Genomic DNA, 22,963 nt, shown 5'->3' on the forward strand with positions numbered 1-22,963 from the left:
CAAGGGCAACTGGACGGATTCATGATCTCAGCAAATTACTGCTACATTCTCCAGAGCCAAGGTGAGGTTACCATGGGTAGACTTTATATTGTGCTAGAAACCCTATGTATCAGCATTTTCTGAGGTTTGGGGGGGGTTGTTTATGTTTCATTATCTATCGTAAACAAAGACCATTTTTTTCTCTTTTGTAACCTCTCTCTGCTGCTTATGCTAAAAAATGGGAATCAAAGTCTTCCAACCATCTGGAGAAAGAGAGAATCCTAAACAAACAGGAATGGCAAAACATACAAATAGCAGTACTGTAAAATAGCAAGAACTCAAAAGGCTTCCCCTGTGCAGTGACTTTGTAGATTAGGGTGTGTACCCCCGCTTCTTTTCTCTAGGGATTTATAATCCTGAAAGAACATGGGGAAGTTTTGCCATTGCTGCTACAGTAAGTGAAATGACTGTATTATGGAGTTATCTGACAGTATTTAAAGAACCATGGTATCAGTCTGAGCAGGTTACTCATCTGAATATGGAATGCCACTTCTTTATTACTATTGTTACATATTTATTTATTAGAATTTCCACCTTAGACCTTCTGGGCTAGGATATGTATTCATTCTCCCTTTGGCTGGCAGAAAAAAAAATTCGGGAATTTTTCAGGGAAGAATGTTGAAAGAATGCTATAGGATGTACTAACAATCACAGAAAAATGCCCATTCCTTAAATAAATGAAATAGCCTAACCATGAAAATAATGCCTGGGGCCACACAGCTGGTGGGGAATTATCCATGTCCCAGTCTCACTCTCCAGTGAGCGCTTCCAGAGGCATTTGCTATCTACCACGGGTGTTTCTTCTCCTTGCAGCAAAGTAAGCCCGTGCTTCACCCTGCAATATTGTTACTCATATGAGAAGGTCCCTGTGAGCTGAGATGCTTGGGACCCTTCTCAGATGCTAGAGCCGAAACGTGTCTGGGTCTGCCGGGGGCTGAGGAGGCTCCGTAGCCCCCGGGGCCGCCGGTCCCTGCGCTGCCCCGCCCCACCCGGCTCGGCTACAGGTGGATAAAGGTGGCTCTTCCCCGGCTCCCCGCTCTCCTACCGCCCGTCCTTCCTCAAGGCGGCTCCCCACAGGCGCCCCCCTCCCCCTTGCCTTTGGAGGGGCGCGGGGAGGGGGAGCGGGCGCTGCCGGCCGGGGCGCGGCTCCGCACCTGTGCGCGGCTCCCTGCGGCGGGAGCGCTGTGCGGGGCCGCGGCTGACGAGCGGGGGGCTCCCGGCGCCGGAGGCGGCGCGGCGGCATCCCCATCCTCCTTCTCCTCCCTATCCCTCCGCCTCCTCCCTCCCTCCTTCCCCCGGGCGCCCTCTGCACTTTCTTCTCGAGCCACCCTCGTAGACAAACTTTGATGGGGAACCTCGCACCGCGCTGGAAAAATGCCGGTTATGAAGGGATTACTGGCACCCCAGAACACCTTCCTCGACACCATCGCCACCCGGTTTGACGGCACACGTGAGTCCGGGCTGGGGCTCCGGACTCCCGGAGAAGGGGATGCACGGGGGGCATTGCGCGTACGGGGGGAGCTTCCTCTTCCCTCCGCCCCCGGGGTTTCCCTGGTACCAGAAGCCGGCAATGAGCAAGGCGAGGCGAGGGAGCTCCCAGCCTCTCCCGCTCGCCTGCCTGGCTTCTCAGCAGCTTTGCAGACGAGGAGGGCGCCAGGTCCCCTCCGTCTTCGCTCCCCTTCGCGGGGGCTCCGAGGAGGCAGAAGCCCGGCTCCCTGCAAGAAAGTTGCGCTCTGGACTGGGGTTTCCCCCGCGCCCCGGGCAGCCGAGAGACCACCAGGGAAAGGCTCGCTCAAAGCCTGGGCAGGGCTTTGGTAGGAGGTTTGGGGAATTAATTTTGTTAAGTACCCCCAGCCTTGAGGGGGTTCGAAATCTCCCCAAAAGCTGAATTTCTGTAAATCGGGCTCAGCAGTGGCAGCAGCTGTTGCAGGGCGTTGGCGGAGGCAGGCAGCCGAGAAGGGACCAGGGCCCTGTGCAGCGGCTCTGGCAGGGGCGGCGGCCCGGCTTCAGGACCACGGACAGGGACAGGTCCGGGCTGGGCGGGTCCCGGCCCGGGCTCCGCTCCGCTCCTCCCGCTCGGCCCCGCCGCGCAGCTCCCCCGGCCAGGCGCTGCCTTCCCCGGCTGGCGCGCTCCCCCTCCGGCCGTGCGGGAGGACCCGCCTGTTTCTTGACTTTTGTTTCTTCTTTAACGGGGCTCGTGCATCACGAAAGGAGCAGGGAGATAGCGGATTTGGGCCAAAATGGACTGCCTTCCCTTTAATTCCTTTCTCAGAAATCTAGACATCGAAAGTGGAGAATAAACTCAGATTTGAGCTGCTGTTAGCTGTTTCTTGACTGAAAACATTACTATCTAATTGGTTTGGTATCTTCTTGATTATTGGCATTCTCTCTATGGTTCAATTACCGTCTGATTAAGACAGCTGAACTGTGATTACTGTATCAGCAAGTTCTAAAACGTCAAGAAAATGATGCAGTCACAGAGATCAATGGCAGAGAAGCACAGGACAGCATTATAACTGCTCTGCTAGTCTGAGGATACACAGATAATTATGATCCAGGGTTGTGTGTAACTGATACTTCACTACAAACCAATCTCTCATAAGACTACTTAGATGTACCTTTAAATTCCTTTGACTACAGAACTCAAAGTCCTTTGCCCCCCATCCTCCAACCTTTTATTTCTACAAAGTGTATGGGTATTATTTACTGCGTATTGAAGCATGTGGCTCTTATTGGACTTTTGTTGCTGATGCTGCCATTTGCCAGAAAAGCAATTCTTCCCGTCTTTGTGCTCAGGACCCTCCCCCTTCACAATGGTTTCCTTTCAAAGGATGGAGCACACAGTCTGTGAGCTGTACACACAAACACTTCACATATTCTATACTGCTCTTCAAAGATTCAATTTAGCAAGCAATATTAGTGATGACATCCAGGTCTCTTATTAAAAAAAACACCAGAAAAATGTCTAATCCCCATCTTCTCAGTGACACCAACAGGCGAGTCTGGTAGAAAGCTTATTTCTTAGCTGGATTCTACACCCATATTGAGCTACCTTTTTAAGCCAGTGATTTTACTGACTTTCATGAAGTGAAGGACTGACCTTTTCTTAAACAAAAAACAGACCCCTGTGCCTTACATTGAAATTTAATGCTAGCAACTAATCTACTTTTTCCTGGGATATAATTGAAAAAGAATGTAATTAGGTGTTTAAGTTCACCAGAAAGTACAGCACATTATCTATTTATTAGAGTCATTGGAATATTTATTTTTAGTTAGCTTTCCAGAATCTGGCTTAAATATTAAACAGGTGTATTCTAGAAGTTGTCATTGTACAATTATCGACATGTGAATTATTCCAGGACATTTACACAGAAAGATGCATTATGTACTATGTATGCAGTTTTACACCTAGAAAAACTTTGCGGGAAGATACTATTCTATAGAAAACTGCTGGCATGTCTCTTAAAACACAGAATAACATAACATCTCCTTTAGAGTGTTAAAGTGATGAATCAACTTCATGTCATCTGAAACAAAGTTTCAGAAATAGAAAGCAGTTCAGAAACAGTTCATCTGCTTTGTTGCTTTGGAAATGCTAAATTTAAATATAAAATTAATACTTCTTTAACTGTCAAAAAAAATTTGAATAAAGAAGTACAATTTTTCAAAATGTGTGTACATATGTGACCATCAAGTTGAAAATTAAAACAAATTTATCTTTCTTTTAAATTGCCTGTGTGGCTGGTATTCCTGAGCTTGCTCAGGTGGATAAAGCTAGAAGTAATAGGCATGGCTAATCCTTGCAGGAATCAGTCCCATGCTTTACTAGTTTTACAGGTGATACAGCCTGTAAGAAAGAGTAGGATTGACCCATGGCACTGAACCTGAGGTTATGTTTCACTAACTTTGACTTCCCACAAGATGATATTTAAATGTTAAAACATGGTGTCATATCCAATGTCCTTTTTTTTCTTCTTTTTCTTTCCTGTTGTTTTAATACAGTCTGTAGTTAACAGACCTCTTTCAAGTTTAAGCCTCTGGGAAGGATATATTATGTTGTCATCAGTGATAGACTAATCCACCAATGCATCTTTAATCCAGAAGAGGGATAATTCTAATTCCGGGCAAAAGTGCAAGAAGGGATTCCAGATAATATTAGAAAATATGCTTTGCTTTACACGGAATTGTCAAAATTTCATTGACAGAACTTTTTAAACTATACTATTGCAGTGATTTATGTCTAATTAGCAGCTATAAATTACACTATGAAATACTACGTATCTCGAAAAATGTATAAAACAAGTTATTGGCAGGTGCTCAGAATTCTCCCAGTAGATATTTTTTTTGCAATATGTTACATATAAGTATTCTTTACATATAAAACCTATAACTTGTGCTAAAGAAAGCAATTAGATTAATTTTGGGGTTAGCTGTGCAGGAGATTGCAGAAGTCTCCTGCAAATTTCCCACTACCTGTGTTGCACATGTGGAAGAGCAGCATTAAAGGTTTGCTTCTCTGCATTTCCAAACCAGAGCTCTTGGCTCTGCCTATGTGCTTTTATACTGACACCTTCTTCCAACTCAAAAATATCTTTTGTGTCCCTGACATCGCAATTTAAGTTAATGGTTTCTCACAATGTTTCCCTCTCTGTGCAAAATGTAAGCACCAAGTCATCCAAAGACTTTTTGTCCCCTCTGTTAACAATGTGTTTATTGCATACATGGAAAACAAACAGAAGTATTTTCAAGTGAGTGGTGTGTGGTTTAAGGCTTTTGCTTGGTTTAGTTTTGTTTTCCTTTTTATATTTTAAAAAAAATTAGCATTTTCAAGTGTTGAAATATTTCAAATATAAACCTATAATTAACTCCACCACCAAATACTATGAAACTGAATGTCTGAAGTGAGTTATTTCACTTCAAGTTTTGAATGGAAAATTTGCATGTTATTGCTTCTTAACCCTATTTAGATTAGGCAAAGCATTCAGAAATATTGCATGGTAGGAAATTATGTTCTATTGTTTTCATATGTATATCTACACACATGTACAAAAATATTCTGCATGCACTATTTATTTATTTAAATAGATTAAACAGACACTAAGGTGGTGGTTTCTGAAAATTTGAAAAAAGACTTTCTCAGGGAGAAAAGTTAACAGAGATTCAGTAAATAGCCTTATTAATTAATATTTTTAAAATAACAATTTTGTATATGTTTGTACTATGAAATGACAGCTGAAGTTCTATATTTGTCTCCTGTCTGTCATATGTGATCAGATTCCAAATTAAGCATGTACTTCATATTCTTATTGACAATTTTACACTATCCATCTAACCTGAAGATCAAGCTGAGTAAATTCCTTCTTGCTCAGTGTCAATGGTGATAATTTGTTAATTCTCTATTTACTGAACAACTTCTACATTCAAATATACTTTCCAATTAAAATCATGCTCAAGTACTATCAAAAGGATCTTTGCACCTAAGCAGCAATTTTCATAACTGGTGTTTTTTTCCTTCCTGATAAAATGGAATCAGTTTTCTGATTGTTTTAGTTACCCTTGAGGTGTGATTGAAAAGTACCTGATGAGAACATACAGATTTAAGCATACCAAATGTGATGTCAGCATACTTCTGCTGGCACTGGTGGGTAGAACCAGGTTGTCTCTTTTGCATCATTGTCAATTGGTACAGACAGAAAGCCTTTGTATGCAGTGATCTTTCCAGATTGCAGGGTCAGATTCCTCCCCCACTCTTTCCCAGCTGCCTTCAGCACTTGCTTTTCTGTCTCACAAACAAACTGGTGATGTCTGCTAAGTTGAGCCAATGAACTAACACTTTCTGCAACTTTGTTGTCAAATTCTGTCTCATTCAAGATGAATCTATCCTCTCTACCCCAGTCAAAGTGCTGCTTAATAGTATCACAGAAACTTCAGAAGCAGAAAAGTGCTTCTTGGCTGCCTGGCGGTTCTCCCTCAAACAGGCTCAAGAATTGCAGCAGTGTCAGATGTAGGAAAGCAACAACTGAGTTTCCAGGAGGGGGAAGCTTTTGATCAGACTCCAGGATCAGAATAGTCCACCTGACAAAGATAAAATATGCTCCAATCACAGACCAGGAGCAGAGTGGCTGGAAAGCTGCCCAGCAGAAAAGTCCTTTGGGGTGCTGGGTGACAGCTGGCTGAACATGAGCCAGTGTGTGCCCAGGTGGCCACGAAGGCCACTGGCATCCTGGTCTGTATTAGGAATTGTGGGGCCAGGAGGACCAGGGCAGTGATCATAGCCTCATACATGGCACTGGTGAGGCTGCACATTAAATACAGTGTCCAGTTCTGGGCCCTCCAAATCAGGAAGGGCATTGAGGTGCTGGAGTGGGTACAGAGCAGGACAATGAAGCTCGTAAAGAGTCAGGAGAGACTGTCCTATGAGGAGCAGCTGAGGGAGCTGGGGTTGTTCAGCCTGGAGAAAAAGAGGCTCAGGGAGACCTTATCACTCTCTACAACTGCCTGAAAGGAGGGTGTAGCCAGGTGAGGATTGCTTTCTTCTTCCAGGCAACCAGTGACAGGACGAGATGACACAGCCTCAAGCTGTCCTAGGGGAAGCTTAGGTTAGAAATAAATTCTTCACTGTCCCTGGAGGTGTGTAAGGAAAGACTGGATATGGCACTTGGTGTAAACATGGTGGTGTTCAGTCATAGGTTGGACTTGATGATCTCAGAGGTTTTTTTCCAACTGAGTTGATTCTGAGATTCTGTAAAATCCTGTGACCAAGGAAGGGTGACTCAAACTATGATAAGCACTAATCAAAGTCAATGAGACTTCAAAGCAGTGACAGTGTAAAATCTGGTGGTCTGTCAAACTGTCCCTCTGAAGGAATAAGAGCAAGGAAGCTGGTCAAGTTCTTTGTTGTAGAGATGGGGTGAGTTGGCCAGAGGGAAATTTCCAAAGATGCTTCTGTTGTTGCTCCTATCTTAATGCAGAATTGTTTAGTGCTTTTACTCATATCCTTGAACAAGTAAATAATGGGGTGTTGTGAATTAATAATTTGTCACTGGAAAAATATACAGTCAACATTGGAAAGAATATTGCCTGTTCTCATCTCAGAGCCCCAAAAAAGCAGACCTTGCCTCTCTCTACTTTTCTCTGTAAGATGTGACCAGCACTGCACCTTGCTGTAGCTCCATTACTAAAAAAGGCAAATATGGGTTTTAATACAAACCAGGGACTGGATGTTTGCACCTGTGTTGTGTTGTTGCTCTTTGCTGGAAGTAACCAAGTGGCTAGATTAGGCAGCCAAAAATAAAATCTTTTCCTTTTCTTTTGGGGGTGTAGAACTTCATAATTTAAGGTCAGTTTATCTGGTTTTCTTCACTTTCAGCAGTTAGAGTAACTTCTGATTCTAACTTGAGCTGAAATTAGACCTGAAAGATGGAATTGGAAGGGTTTCAAGGCATCCTAAGACCATGTTTTTCTTAATTATTGAGTTCTAGTCCTAAGGATCTGATTCAAGCAAACAAAAATGTATTCAGGCATTACTTTTAATGTGCAATCACTATAAAATAATGAAAAATAGTCATTACTGTATATTGTATTCAGAGTCCATGTTATTGCTAGAGAAAATACTGAAATATTCAAATTTTTGGTGATGTTGTCTTATATTTTGCTAGACAGAAATAAGACAGGACTATAATTCTGTAGTTCTTCAATTCAGAGGCTATATAATTCAGTAATCACACTAAGATTAGTATTATAAATACAAAGTTGGACTAATAGTACACATGATTACTTAAGAAATAAACCTTGCATTTGTATTCAAGGCAAGCATTTGAGATTTAAGAGTGAAAATATTCTTTAAATAAGGGACTTTCTTTCCTGAGTAACAAAAGAATATTCTGTATTGTTTTTGGGTAGAAACCTGATACACAGTACAGTGATCAAATCAAATCTGTATATTTGAAGTTACATACATTTCAATGAATATGTACTTTTTGTGAGTGGAAGAAATTTTTTAGTGTTTCCAAACCATAGATGATTATCTGGATTGCCACTGGAGAGTTTCTGTAAAAGTCCCTTTGTTCCCTTCCCCAAACTTTATGTTTTTCTCTATCTACGCATTTCAATGAGTAAATAGGTTTACCCTCAAAACAGATTTCTCTCACTGTTATAATTACATTTGTACATTCAACTTCTATTTTATGAATTTTAATTTTATTTGTGCAGGTAGAAGTTTTATACACATTCCCAGTCTTTTTGGATGTAAAGGAAAGATGCTCAGAATATTTTTCTGGGCAATAAAGAATAGAAATTCAACAAAAACACTGCCTCAAGCACATGTAGAAGTGTAATCAAATAGATGTACATATGTTAAAATAAATGAGGCAAGAGAGTGTTTTACAGAGCATTCACTGCTCCTAGTACTAGTCTGAGGAAATGAATTTTTGAAAGAAAACCACAGTACATATATTACATATGCTGTAGCCTAGGAAAGGTTAACAAAGGCAGTTGCTACAGCAGTTTTTCATTATCACAAGTAAACTCATCTTACCTTGTGTTAAAGTGACTAAAAGAAAAAAGCAGGTAAGGAAAAACCTGCTCACAGAATAATTTTGTTTCTTGCCCACTCAATCTAAAAATATATAAATAAGAAATAAGGAAAAAAAGAAAAGGTGTCAAGGGAAAGAGGCGGAGGAAGGGGAAGCACAGTAAAATAAAGAAACAAACACAATATTCTCAAATCCCAGACAGCAGAGAGATTTTCTAAACAGTAAAAAAATAAGTCTTCTTTTGGACTATATCTTGCCAAGAGTTTCTGGCTCCTTCTGTTTTCTGGGACTGATAGTAGTATTCAAAGACTTTGGAACAGGTGTTGTTCTTAAAATACAAGCGCATTCAACGTTGAACTTGACATTAAATATCATCTGAGCATCCCTAAAGCTTAATGCTGTCTGTCAATCATTTCAGGGACAGCTGAAGACAATTGTCTTATGGAGAAATATGTCGTCTTCCCTGTTGATCTTTTGAAGAGGAAACAGCTTCCAGTGTGCCAGCACTCACTTTCTCCTCACGCCTTATTTCTGATGACTAGGAGTCTAGGATTATTTTGATTTTTTCTCTTTTTTAAACATATAGAAATGCAGAAGGATTCATCTTAGCCAACTAGACCTGAAATTCATTGTTACAGCTTTTTTTTGGTGGCCTTTTCTTTTTACCTTCCATCTCGCTCAATAGCTAGTTATGATATGTGGCTAGGAATCTTATTCCAACGGTATGAAAGAGAATTCTGAGCGGTTCCTTTTGTCATTTATTTGAGGTTTAGAATGAGAAAGTTGTCCTTGGACAAATAGCTTGATTTTTTCCGCCCCACTAAATGTCAGATAACTCCTGGACAAGTGTTTTTGCAAAAGTTCTGCCTTTTCTCACATTTTAGTTAGAAATTTCTCACAATTTAGTCTAAGAATTTATAGTGATATGAAAAATAAAGGGGAAAATATATTGTTTTAGAGGAAAATATTTTTGTAGAAAATAACAATCTTCTTTGTGGAAGATCAAAAGGACTCTTGGAGGGTAAAAAACCTTCAAAAGTCAATAATAATCAGTGTATCAGTGAAAAACTGTTCTCTCTACTTTTTTTGTGTGCTTTTTAATGGTTGAAATCAAAATACATGGTATTTTAATCCACATATTTCTTTTCACTTTATGAATTATGTTTGTGAGATGATAAGACATTCACTACATTTATTAAACTGGATTGTTTCTCCATTGTGTTGCAAGATCTTGAGGTCTGGAATTTGAACTTAACATTTTTTTTTTTTCACTTCCAGAACAGTGGGAAGAAGAATGCACCTCATAAAACCTGTAGTTATAGAATTATATGTTAGTGATTTAAATAACTAAAAGGTCAATGTAGAAAAGAATAGTTAATAAATATTAATGAAAGGTCTTGAGCTACACATTTGCCAAGATTTAGGAAAACTAACAGGATCACTGATTTACAGAGGAATATATATATAGCTGTAAGTTGTGTCTGCTTCAGTGCTGTAATAATTGGGTGTTAGAATGGGAGGAAAAAGGTGAGAGAATAGTGTGGTTATGCACTATATTTTGGGGACCTTTCAAGGTCTTACTGTAAATTAGTTTTTGGGATTTTAATGGCCATGGTTTTAATGGCCCTCTTTGAAGCAGAACTATGACTAAGTTATCTTCTTAGTCATGCTCAGGAGTTGCTTCTGCACTGGAAACAGAAACCAGGATGCATTAGAAACCCTGACTGTCTTTGCTACCTCTTTGTATGTTTACAGGAATATTTACCCAAAGCTGTTGGTGTGTTTGGGGTTTTTTTAGTTGACATATATGAGATGTTTAGACTCACGAGGAGAGTGACACTGCTGCCATGCCTTGCAGAGCATGCACCTGAGAGTGGTTAGAGCACGGCATGGTCTGTGGGTCTGTTGCCAAAAACTTCTTGCCTGGAATTAGGCAGGTGATGCTCTTCCCTTGTACTGCACTGAGCACTTTCCCCAAGGAAAGGGGTGGGAGGCTTGGCTGCACACATCAGTCGTGTGAACTCACTGCAGTGCAGTGCAGGACCACAGACAGGATCCACCCTTTACATGCTTACAGGTTAAAGCATACTTCCAGATTTTCTTTTGATAGGGTGGAGGTCTGCATTAAACTATTTTCAATTCCCTGTAAAAGCTTGCCATTTTCCCTTCTGAATCAGTGATTTTTTTTTCTTCAAATTCATTTGCAATTACAGTTAATTATTAATTAACCAATTTTTGTACATGTAGAGAGTAGCCATACGTGATGTCTGAATTTTAAACAAGCAGTCTCTTATCCTTTAAGAACCTTTAAAAAACCCAGATTATAAGAAACCTTAAACACAAAATTGATTATTTTTTTTAAAGTTTACTTACAGGATGAACTGCAGAGGTGATTGATTTTTAGAGGTAAGGGATAGTCCTGGGTGGTAAAGTGTGCAAGTGATGTTTGGCCAAGAAAGGAAAGAGGAGGGAGCAGCTGTGAAAAAGCAGAGATGGATTGACTGATGGGGTTGCTGAGTGAGCAGCAGGTATTGCTCTGGAATGAACCAAATGCTTCCCCATGCTGCTGATCGATCCCTGCAGCAGAGGCAGTGATCAACAAGAGTCAGATGGACAGGTGGAAATTACTGCAGACATTTAAACACATCAGTCATGACTCTTATATAAATAAGACAGGCAGGTGTTGAACTGAGTTCATAGTGCTGTGAGCAGGATCCAGATGGGGATTTGGGATTTTGGTTCCAATTACAACTCAGTTTTAATCATCAAATTAGATAGTGGGAGCAGTAACTCTTGGAGAAATGCAGACACTGCTGCCTGCATCCAGTTGGAGCTATCTGAATTGCAGTTTTTTTCTCCTGCTGTTGTTCTGATTAAATAAGACAGTTCTATATCAACAATGTGCTTCCTTTTGACACCAACAGTATCTTCAGAAAAGCAATTATCTATCTGGACATTGCAACACTTTGTATTTCAAATAATTTTATAAAATAGAGAAACACATAGGCAGGTGATAACCTGCTTTAATTACAGAATAAGTCATGCTTCAAATAGGATAAACAGTTCATTTATTAATTTTTCTGCTGATGTTTGTCTCCTGGGAATGATTGCTTGAACTGTCAGGGGAGCTACAGACCTTCTGTTTGTGTCTTTTGTAGTGAATTATTGTAACGTTGCGAATTTCTGCTGGGTTTTTAATGGGCATGCTTTTAAAATATAAATAATCACAACCTGGTATTGTATCAATCTCACCTGGAATATATCAAATTACTGAAGCAATAACTTTATGTATATAGATATGATCACTCAAAGAAAAAGGTGGAAATAAAACCAGCCACTTTATGCATCAAAAAATCAGACGTGAAGGACAGGTAAATAATTCAACTGGCACTCTCACAAGTGATGAGCATGAGGAGTGTCTCTTCTAGGGAAGCAGCAGACTAAGTTCAGGGAAATAAAAGTAATTTAAATAAATAAATAATCTGGAATTATAGTAATTATTTTGCAGTTTAGCTTTATTCTTCATTTTAAAGCAAGTTTCCCTTTTATGAGTTCAGTGTAGGCAAGGTCCTCTCACTTCCTCTCACGAGGAAGACAAAGGCCAGAAAGCCCAACATTAGAAATACTGTGTGACCTACACCATGATGGATGGATCTTAATAAGCTGAGTTTTAGGAGCTGAGTGAAATAATTGCATGTAAAACTAAGAGGTTAGAATTAATTGGAAGAATATTATTAGGTTTTTCCCCAGCCTGTTATGGTTGATATGTCAGTTTATATGAACTGTCATTGAAAATAATGTTTCCAGGTGCTCTATTAAAGGTTATGAGACATCTTCTGCCACCTTTACATATTCTGTTTTATGGTATGACTTTCTAAGAGAAATAAGAATGAAGAAGGAGGAAGTTTTTTACATTTATAGAATTAAGACATTGGCTTCTAACCTTTTTGATGCTCAGAAGTCTATAAAATTGATTGTATTTAATTAAGATGTACATAACTATTTATTCAATGAAGTATTTTTCTAAAGTGAAGTTAATGAGAAAGAATCCTTATTATGGTGTTCCATAGTTTGATAGTAGCTGTTTTTCTAGCTATTACATTTTGGCTTATTGCTGTGCTGAGAACAGTGATTTTATTTCATCTGTTTTAATGCTTAGAGTATTGTAGCAGTTTGCACAGCACTTGAATGTTTTCATGTTCATTTGTTATGCCTAATTCATGGTTTCCAGGGAGAATCTGTGAATGGCACAATAAACTAAATGTAATAACAGAATAGTTTCCTCTTGAAAGCAGGTGCTTCCTGATAGATTTTTCAGGCTTGGCAAGCAAAGTTTGTGGCACCAAAATAATGCAGTGAATGTCCTAATAGTTTGGCTGTGCAAAAAAAAGGGATCCTTCCTTTTTGACAGACCAGCATTTTCTTTGGCACATAATACAATGCCATCTTGGACCACATGATGCAGAACATCTCTGGGAGTGGGGATGAAAATTTGGATATATTTTCTAGCCAGGCTCAGTCCAACTGTAGGGCTTGCTGTTCTGCTGCAGGGAAGCACTAATACTTACCTTGTTCTGGGAAACTCTTTTCCAGATAAGTCCTTGAATAACAAATCAAGTATCAGAGCTGGCATCTACATGAATAATTTGCATCCCTGACAGGAAAGGGTCTAAATTACAGCACTGTCTGATAGTCACAGGCCTGTGTGCTGGGATTATGAGGCAAGAGTCAAGAGTTTCTTTCTGTATTATCAAGAAAGTAAAATAATCCCCAGAAATAAATTAAATTTTCTACAAAAATTTAATTTCTTTCTGGTAGCACTGCTGCTCCACATTAAGGGTTGTGTTTGTACATTTGTTAAATCCTCAATAGTGCCTACATCAATTTATGCCTACACTTAAAATCGAAAACATGTTGTAATTATAGAAGATAAACAAAAACATATTTATAAAGCAAAAAAATTCTCTTCAGTTTTTAATATCTGAAACTTTGGATCAATTCTGAAATTTTATCAAGTTTTCAGCTTTAGAAGTAATTTTTAGTAGCCTTTTACATTTTGTTACTCAAGAAATGTCATGATGACCAAAATAATTTCAAGATCTCTTGTAGCATCTCAGTATTATATGTAAAATATAGTGCTACAGAACATAATAGCTACAGCAGAAGAGAAATAGAGAAGTAAAAAAAGTGAAGTCTGTATCTTATTTTCATAAGTCCAAAGTACTATGAGAGTTACACTTCCTATGAGACGTTCACTACTAAAAACCACTCTTGAACCTTATCTATCCTATTCTTGCCATGAAAGGGACATGTTTCACACCCTTAATCCTTCCAGATAGTTCCTTTATATGAATGGATTGTTGCAGATGAGAAGCATATTTCCATCCTGACCCTGTGTTTCCAAAATTACTCTTATAAAATGATATCCTGACAAGACCAGACTAGCTGGAAATATTAAACTTGGCTGAAACTATACTGATGACAAGCAGGAAGGAACAAAGCATGGAACTAGATAGTCTAGGCCACAGAAACTAATCCTGCATTAGAAACAGAAAATATCTCACTTTTTCTAATCTTGTAATGGTCTCAATCACAGACTTTGAAGAAATGAAGAGGATTTTTCACCACATGAAATTTGTAACAACCTACACTATGATGAAACAGCATGTCTATAAAGAGCAATTCTATCTTTACTTGCAATGCATATCTTTCAGAACATTAATGCTCAGTCAGCAAGACAAAAACTTTTCATATAAATGTAGTTTTAAATGCCTAGGAAGAAAGAAATGTTCCTTTACTTTCCAAAAAGTTGTTCTAATGACACAGCTTTCACACAGCTTTCTGACCAAAATCAGAAAGCAAATTGCATAAATGTTTAAAAAGAAAAAAATGCCTAAACTAAAAGAGGAACCCAAAGAAACTCATATTGGTGAAAATGTGGCAATGATTTATGTATTTTATCACATTGATATATTTTTATTTCAGAACTTCAGGATTGCAATATTGTGTTCTACCACATTTTGGGAAGCAGCAAAAACAGAGTGGTTTTTGCTGGTATTAACTGCATCTTCTGAGGGACAGCTGAATTTATTTTCAAACTACTGAAAGTAAAAATAGAACTACTATGAATACTCTAAGGTGTCATGGTGTGTTTTCCTGCTTTAAAAATCATCAAGACCAGAACCTCCTGGCACTTCAACAAAGTGCACTTAGCTGTTTCTTCAAGGTAGTATCTTTCCCAATTCCTTTCATTCCAACTGGATGCCAGTGACCCAACCTGACTTTTTCCCAAGACCGTTCTTGACCCAGGTCAGATCAATAGGAAAATTTCTTTTGCCAAGTGTGAGAGAGTTGTCCTTGAAGTGTGGGGACATTGAGTTGCTCCCTCATTCACCAGGCTAACTGCAAAAGTTCTGTGAGGTTTTATTTCCATAAATAATTCACAAGTTCCAAACTGTTTTGTGAGAACAACAGCACAAACCCAAGTTTTTCTCCATAACTGAAATATAAAATCATTGATGAGAAATGAAAACCTGTAGACCCTAGCCCTGGACTGGTCAGCTTTAATATGCAGTGAACATGGTACCAATTGAAATGGACATCTAGAAAATTTCTTTGGATAGTCCTTTTCTCTTTGTTTTTAATTAATAATTTTTGGTTCCTAATTTCACGTAGTGCTGAAATTCTAACATTTAATATTTTCTAAAGTATCAGAGAAAAAAAATCTTTTCAGCTCCTGCAACTACATGAAAGGGGTAAAAAATGATTATATGTGCCAAAGAATCCTTGTTTACCCTTGCAGTTGAGCTGCTATATGAATATTCTGTAATCCATGACTGTCAAGCTGATGCTGAAATTTTGTGAAATTGGGGCACAAGTAATTTTTCTCCTGGCTGTTTTATAAAGCTTATTGTATTTCTTCTTCCCTGATAAATATTGCTGAAAATATGCAGGGGAATTAGTGTTGAGAAGAAGGAAGATGGGGCGAAGAATCTGAGGTGTATGGGAAATGCAGTCACTTCAGTCCTGTTTGCTTTATTACAAAAAGCAGCAGTACATTAAAACTTCCTTGAGAGATTCAGCAAGCATGAGCAATCCATAGCAGCTCAAATATCACTCTTTAGAATACTCTGAAATAGATACCTAACTGATTCTGTATTGAAGCTTTCCGGTTTAAGGCTTCTTTGGCTTCAGGAACCTAAACTAAATGTGATGCATTAATTCTGTGTCTATTGCAGTGAGGGAGAAAATAAATCAGTTGAAATGCTCAGAAGATAGTCATATATGCTATTTGTCCTTCTTACTATTTTAGACAGGAGGTTTTTTTAGCACTGAATACCTCTGAAAGGTATGGTGAACGTAGCACAATTTTTCTTTACTGAACTGGTCCAAGTTATCTGCAGAATGGAGTACAGGAAAGTGCTTTTCTTTCTTTTGTCTGCAGAGGGAATCTTGCATTCCTAATCTTTAGTGCTTCTTGGATGCACTCTAATTAGAGGTCTAAAATAGACTGTATAACTCCCCTTCATAACCGCATAAAACTTATAAGAATCTCATAATAGTGCCTCTCAAGTCTCTCATATCTGGAAATAGTGAAACCAATTATGTTTGAGAGTTGCCTTTTTCTGCTTTTATGGAAGGATCTTGCATAACACCCTGAGAAGCACACCTCTTTAAAGAACTGATGCAGAAAGTGAGAGTGGTCAAAAGCAGAGCTACCTAATTTCTTATCTTGCATTTTTTTCCATGCAGATGGACTTGAACTAATTTCATCTATACAAATTACTGCCCAAGTGGAATAATTTATTTGCTTGAAACAATTTAGAAATAAATGACACTTAAATGAGTTTTCTAAAAACATTCATTTTTACACTGTTTCAGCTAAATCATATATTAGCACACAAAATGAAGCAGCTGGAGATAGTTCTGACACTTGAGAAAATACCCAAATTTATAGCAATAAATTTAATCCATCTGGGTATGATGAATATTTTTTCAGATATGCGTGATATCAGTACCAGTCTAAATATGTACAAAATGTATTTTCTGATAATTAAACCATTATTTGAGTATATATTTAGTTATTTAATATCTCTATTATTGCTGAATAGTGTTTTGATTTTGCCAAAAAATGTATTTGAGGAGTATGAACTTCGCAGGTTTTGCTATTAGAATCAAAGTTTGGTTTCTGTTTGCTTGGGGTTTTTTAATATACTGAAATATTCACTAATGTAATTGCCAATGAATCACACATTGCATGATACTCCAAATCTTTCATGCAGTCTTTTGTGGTTTTCCCATGAAAAAAATTTCTCCTTAAAATAACAGCATTATGTGGTATGCAGTCTCTGAACATCATGTACTTACTATGTTCTCTGTCGTTCTATGCAATGGTAAAGATTATATTAGAGTAGTTTCCATATAAACTGATTTATAACATTTTATGCCATAAAGTATTTCAAAATAGTTTTATCCACTGGTAGGAAGAGTTATGAAGTTATGCATTTATAACACAAAAATCAGCAGAACAGAAATACTTTTAAATATTCATTCAGAATCAATGATTGTAAAAGGCCAGAGCTTTATCATTAACAATGAAAAATAACTCTCCAGTTTGGTTGCCTTGGTCTGCATTCATATTTCCATGAGTAGAAATTGGGTAATAAGGAACTAGGCCCCCTGACAGGTATCAAAATACAGATACAAAATTATTTTATACATAATCATCCATGAATAATCATCCATGTCTGATGAGTCAACTTGTTATTTATAACTTGCAGTGCATTATTTTTTATAAGTGACTTCATTCTTGGAAATATAATTTTCAGATAAGTCTAAGGAATGAAGTAAATTTTAAACTAGAATTTAAAACTTCTGGAGGACCAAATGTTTTAGTGTCTTTATTAGGAACACACTTACTAAATGGATTGCCAGACATAGGAAGGGGGCAGGTGAGTCCAGATGGTGTTTTCACCATCTGAAAAGTGTCCTTCTCTCCATTGATTAGAATACAGAAGTACAGAATAGATGCCTGAAATTTGACAAGACAAAAGGGACCACTAGTGGTCTTGTTCCATTGTGTTTAAGTGGCCATAATGGCAACAGTTATGAAGTTCAATAATTGAAGACTATTGATCATTTTAAATAATTTAAAATATATTTGTGTATATATATATATATATATATATATATCTGCTGTTTTTTATATATATGTTATGTATACATGTATATATATTATACATATATATACATATGCATATATATACATAATATATTTATAATGTGTATATATACATATGCATATATATACATTATATATATATATATAATGTCTATTATGTATATATATTATATATGTATGTATTGAAATCTGTGTGCCAAATTAAATCTAGGAATGGTATTTTACAGGGTTGCCCTGATTTTACTCTAGGTATGACCTTAATTCTGTTTTTAATGAATCTAAATTGCAAATTAAAACCCTTGTATAAGTTTTGGCTTTCAATGCTGAGGTAAATAGAGTAGATGTAGAAACAGATGACCATGAGAAGCTGCCCACTCTAGGAAACATAGGTGAGTCAGGAGTGACTGGTTTCTTGTTTTCCACTTACCTCACATTTATTCATAATGCTGTAGGCCTTTGGGTGATTACTGTGGAACTTAACAGTCCTGTAACAATGCTTTGCGTGGTAATAATCAGGAAAAAACTGTTTCCCAGTAAGCAGAATGAGCTCTGTGCACCCACCAAACCATAAACCTTTTCAGAGTAAGCCCTCTCAAGCTGGAAATACAGGCTGCTTGCCACTGCATGCTCCCCTTCACTGTTCCTCAGGAACTTGCAAGACCAGACTTCAAAAAGGAAAGAGGGCTGAAAATGTCACTCCACAGATCAGATTGTTCACAGATAGATTTTCCATGGGAATATTATCTTCATCTCTCTTGATACTGCTTGCAGCTGTGCAAGGTGTTTCATTTCATAATGGGAAAATGCACAGGCAGTAGGTCCATAGGAAGTACTTGATTTTGCTTTGTAACATTATTACTTTAACTCAAACTAACATACATCATCGCCTCTTATTAATGAGCTTGCATTAAAAATGAGGTGTGGTCTGAATAGCTCATAACAGTGGGGCTGGAACTTCAAGGTCCTTTTGAACCCTAGTCATTCTATGATTCTAAGAATACGTCTCCCGTTTGTCGTTTAATTTAGATAAAACTGGTATATGTGATCCCTGTATATGGTATTTGCAGCGTGTTTCACATTTGCTGGATGCATTGCACCAACCACAGTGCCCTGCTAATTCCACACAATCTGTGAGACAGGTAGAGTGGGCATGGAGACGTGGTTCATTCCTGGTCTGGAATAGCAGGAAGCATCACTGAAAGTGTGCGTGAAGCAGTAATATGCACAGTAGACTGCATTTCTGCACTTTTCTGAAGGTGATGATCCACATGTTGCATTGGTGGTCTGTCACTCAGTAAAGGCTTTGCCCATTATTTCTGGATGTCTCATGGTCATGCTTCCTTTCTGTCTTGCTCCTTCAGAATGTACGGCAAAAAAATATAGGAAATTGAATTCTTTCCAAGTAGGAAGACTGAGTGTGGTATGAGGGCAAATCTGAGGGGATATTAAGATATCTGATAGTTCTAGATTTCAGTATAAATGTAGCATTTTGGATGATTTAAGTTATACCTTCATTCTGGCTCTTGAGGCAGTTACAAGGATGAATAAATAACAAAATTCCCTAAATCAATTTTCTTCCATCCTTGAAATAAGACTTTATGTAGACTTAATTTGCAAGCAAGCTCTGAAGAATATTTAATGCTTTTAAAATATCTTGAAGATATGCAATGATCTGCAAATATTGGCTATCATTCCTTAATTACTAAGAAACTATTTATTTCTCAAATCCATTAACACTTATTATTTTATCTTTGATTACTGCTCTGAATGAATATTTTTTCAAAAAAAAGATATCAATTAAACTTAAAAAAGGAGATTATTTTTACTCTGGTCCAACCTAAACCTCTTTTGGGGTGAGTGGCCAATTCCATGGAAGTCCCATCCCTGTTTGGCAGAGCAGTAAGGTTGTCCGAAATTCCAGCTGCTGCTGTGGTATGTCGCGCACCGAGTAATACTGACTCTGTAATATTGTTTGTGTAACTCTAGCTTAACCAAAATTTTGGGTTTCTCACTTACGATGCCAGTTTTGTTTTGAGAAGATTTATGATATCTGTGCAGTTTCATGCTCTCCAGATAGCATTGCCAAATTAACTGAAACAGAAACATATTGTAGAAAAAGGTTTATTTACATGTTCTTTTCAAAGTTTACATATAATGTTGCTATTTCTCCTTATCATTTTGTGCTTCAAATACTCTCTTTTTGTTTTCTTGTACATTTTTTTTTTTCAATTGGAGTTATCAAGTGTTAATGCAATGTAATTTTTTTAAAACATCACAATAAGAAACAAATTATAAAGGATTCTTCCTTTTTTCTTTTCTGTTTTTTTTTTCTAGGTACTTCATTGTCATTTTAAAGTTACAGTAATTACATTTTCTTCTTTTCCATGTGTTAGTGCTTCACACCCACTTTCTAGGAGTCAGAGTGATGCATAGATGGGACAGATCAGAGAACTTAATAGCTGGAAGACCAGAAATTCTATTTGCTGAAGACTGCTGAGTCTTAAGCCAAAAATGCATATATATTATTCTTTATATTACTCTTTCTGAGACTCATTGTAGAGAAATCCTACTATCATGGACCTATTAGAATGCCTGTTCTTGGAATTTCCATTTTCTTCCTTTCATTGACTTCTGAAAGTTTCTTATTTTGGTTTGTTTTAGGTTTTTTTTTTTTGGTTTTTTTTGGTTTTTTTCTTTTTTTTTTTGTTTTGTTTTGTTTTGGGTTTTTTTTGTTTTTGTTTTTTTTTTTTTTACATTCTTATAATGCACTTTTTGCTTTCCCATAGAGACTGGGTGAACCTGGGCAGTGGAGAGCATGATAGCATGATCACAAATGCCCTCCTCAATGGCCTTCACCCTTTCCAGCTGCACAGCTGGCTGTCACTCCAGTTGTTCAGTTATCACATCCACTACTCTTGTTTAGGAAGAACTTAATTTTCTACTGGCTCATAAAGAAGCGGACTCAACCCTGCTGATTCCTGACTTATCACAGGCCAAGGCTCAGTCTGTTCTCTTTTTTTATGCTCTATGAGCTTTTTCAGGCTCACTCTTTAACTGTTTGTGTATAAATCACAGGAGTGGTAGCACTTGATCTTAATGCATTCTTTAAGATTTCACCAAAAATAGTCTTTGAAATATATAAAAACAAGGTTTTATGTAATCTTAGCAAGAAAAATATCTTCTGAACAGTAAAGTAAATAATTATTTCATGGGGATAAATTCCCGAAGTTCGCGTTTATTTGCATCTTAACATTTAAACCCTTGGAGGAAGGAAAAGTATCTCCAGGACACTATAGCTCAGCAGTAGCTTACTATTCAGACTCAAATATTTAAAAACTCCTAACCTATGTACACTCAAAAAATATATATTATGAATGGTGAACCTTAAAGCAGATTTTTATTTACAAGATCATAGTAGAAAATATTTTTTTAAGAAAAAAACCATTAGAAGTGTCATTTGCCATCCATTTTTAATAGATTTTCATATTATGTGCTAGAGTTTGTGCTGTTTCTTGAACAATTTCATACAGACTTTCAGATCAGGATGTGCCATAAATATCAGAGTATAAATAATCTATCATTATACAGACATTTCATAAATAATGTATGGCTGGGACAAGAATGAGCAAGCATAACTTCTAAGGCAACCTTTTGAAACACTGATAAATATATGCAACAAAAATTTGTAAAATTTATTCTCAAATTGTAACTGATGTAGTAAGGAGATGAATGGTTAATACTTTAATGACATGCAGGGCTCCAAATGTTTGTCACTGCAGGATCATTCCTCTTCCTTTTTCATGTGTGATTTAGAAGGGTAGGTCAGATGTGCCTTTGAAAGTGAAGCAGTACTAGGCACCTTCTACTTTCCTGTACAGTCAGATTATCCATTTAGATTAATTATAGTGTAGAAAAAACACTACAAAGATATTCTGTTTATTACTAGTTTTTAAATGCTGAAAGGGGTAACAACAACCAGCAAAAAGTGAAATTATCCTTCGAAGTGTTTCTAAAAGCTGTGGCAAAAAGTTGCCCAGAGGTACATGTGGCTCCTGAATATAACAGTATTTCTCTACCAGGGAGTGCTATGCGTGCAAAATCAGTGTTGGGGGGAACACTCATCTGGGATTGATTGCACTGAAAAGCACAGTGAAATGCTGCATTTTTGGGGGAAAAAAAAAAAAAAAAAAAAAAGTGGGGCTCTGATTATTTTGTCAGAGGACAAATTCTTTGCCTATGTTCTGAGTCCCAGTGGCTGGTTTTATATTCTGCCCAGCAATTTGGTTCCTTTGATAATTGGCCTTGTTATCACACTGACTTCTCTCACAGAGTTGTTTTTCTCTTTGTTCTTTATGCTTTATCATCACACAAAGTATCTTCCAGTCTTCTCTCTGTAGGGAGATTAAGAATAGCTTTCTGTATATATATCAGATCCCAAGGGAAAGGGGACATCTTTGGGATGATAAATCACATTCTTTTGTTTAAATTCCTTACCAAAACCCTGATTTAAGAAAGGACTGAAGCAGAAACTTGAGAGGAAATATATGTCCTAATCTAGAGTATTTCTTTTTTTCTTTTTTCTTTGTTTTCTTTAATTTCTGCTTGAGTGGAAAAAGAAGAGCATTACATTAATTTATAGGCTTTTGTCTTCTAATTGTGACTCAAGCTTTTGGTTTACTAGATTATGTCCACTCGGCTTTTTTATATTTGTTTTTTTGAAATGTGGAACTTCACAATATAGGTAATGCATCCCTTTATTTCATCAAGAAAATGATGCTTTTGTGGCCATTAAGTCTCTATTTTTTACCCCACAAAATAGATAGTCCTCCTAATATAGGTGCCTGATTTTTCTTTTTTTAACTTTTCCATATTATTGAACTCAATGACCTTGGGTGTTTCTCAGTTTGTCAGGGTTTGTTTTGCTTTGACCACGATCACAATTTGATTCTATTTATTGTATATAAGCATATATGCATTATGTATAAGCATATTATGTATAAGCATATATGTACGTTTCATAACTTCATTTTGTATAACGGAATTTGTATGAAACACTAGAAATGAGCCTATGTAAACAATAGACTTTTTTTATTTGGGGAGCCTAATAAAATTAACCAAAAAAGGAATTTTGGGGATTTTTTTGAAAAAGCTTCAGAACTATAGCTATCTTAAATGTTTTCACAATATTTTGAACAATTTTTCCCTTTTC

At 37.4% G+C, this 22,963-nt stretch overlaps 1 protein-coding gene across 1 annotated transcript in view; it reads left to right on the top strand.

The window, feature by feature from the left end:
• Positions 1 to 959: 959 nt before the first annotated feature.
• KCNH8 (potassium voltage-gated channel subfamily H member 8) overlaps positions 960 to 22,963 on the top strand; it is a 174,166-nt gene continuing 152,162 nt past the window's right edge. The window contains exon 1 of the mRNA XM_030264957.4: positions 960 to 1,489. Coding sequence (XP_030120817.2) covers positions 1,414 to 1,489 — 76 coding nt within the window. The 5' untranslated portion in view covers positions 960 to 1,413. The remainder of the gene's footprint in view (positions 1,490 to 22,963) is intronic.

This window comes from Taeniopygia guttata, chromosome 2, assembly GCF_048771995.1.
Source record: "Taeniopygia guttata chromosome 2, bTaeGut7.mat, whole genome shotgun sequence".
NCBI lineage: Eukaryota > Metazoa > Chordata > Aves > Passeriformes > Estrildidae > Taeniopygia > Taeniopygia guttata.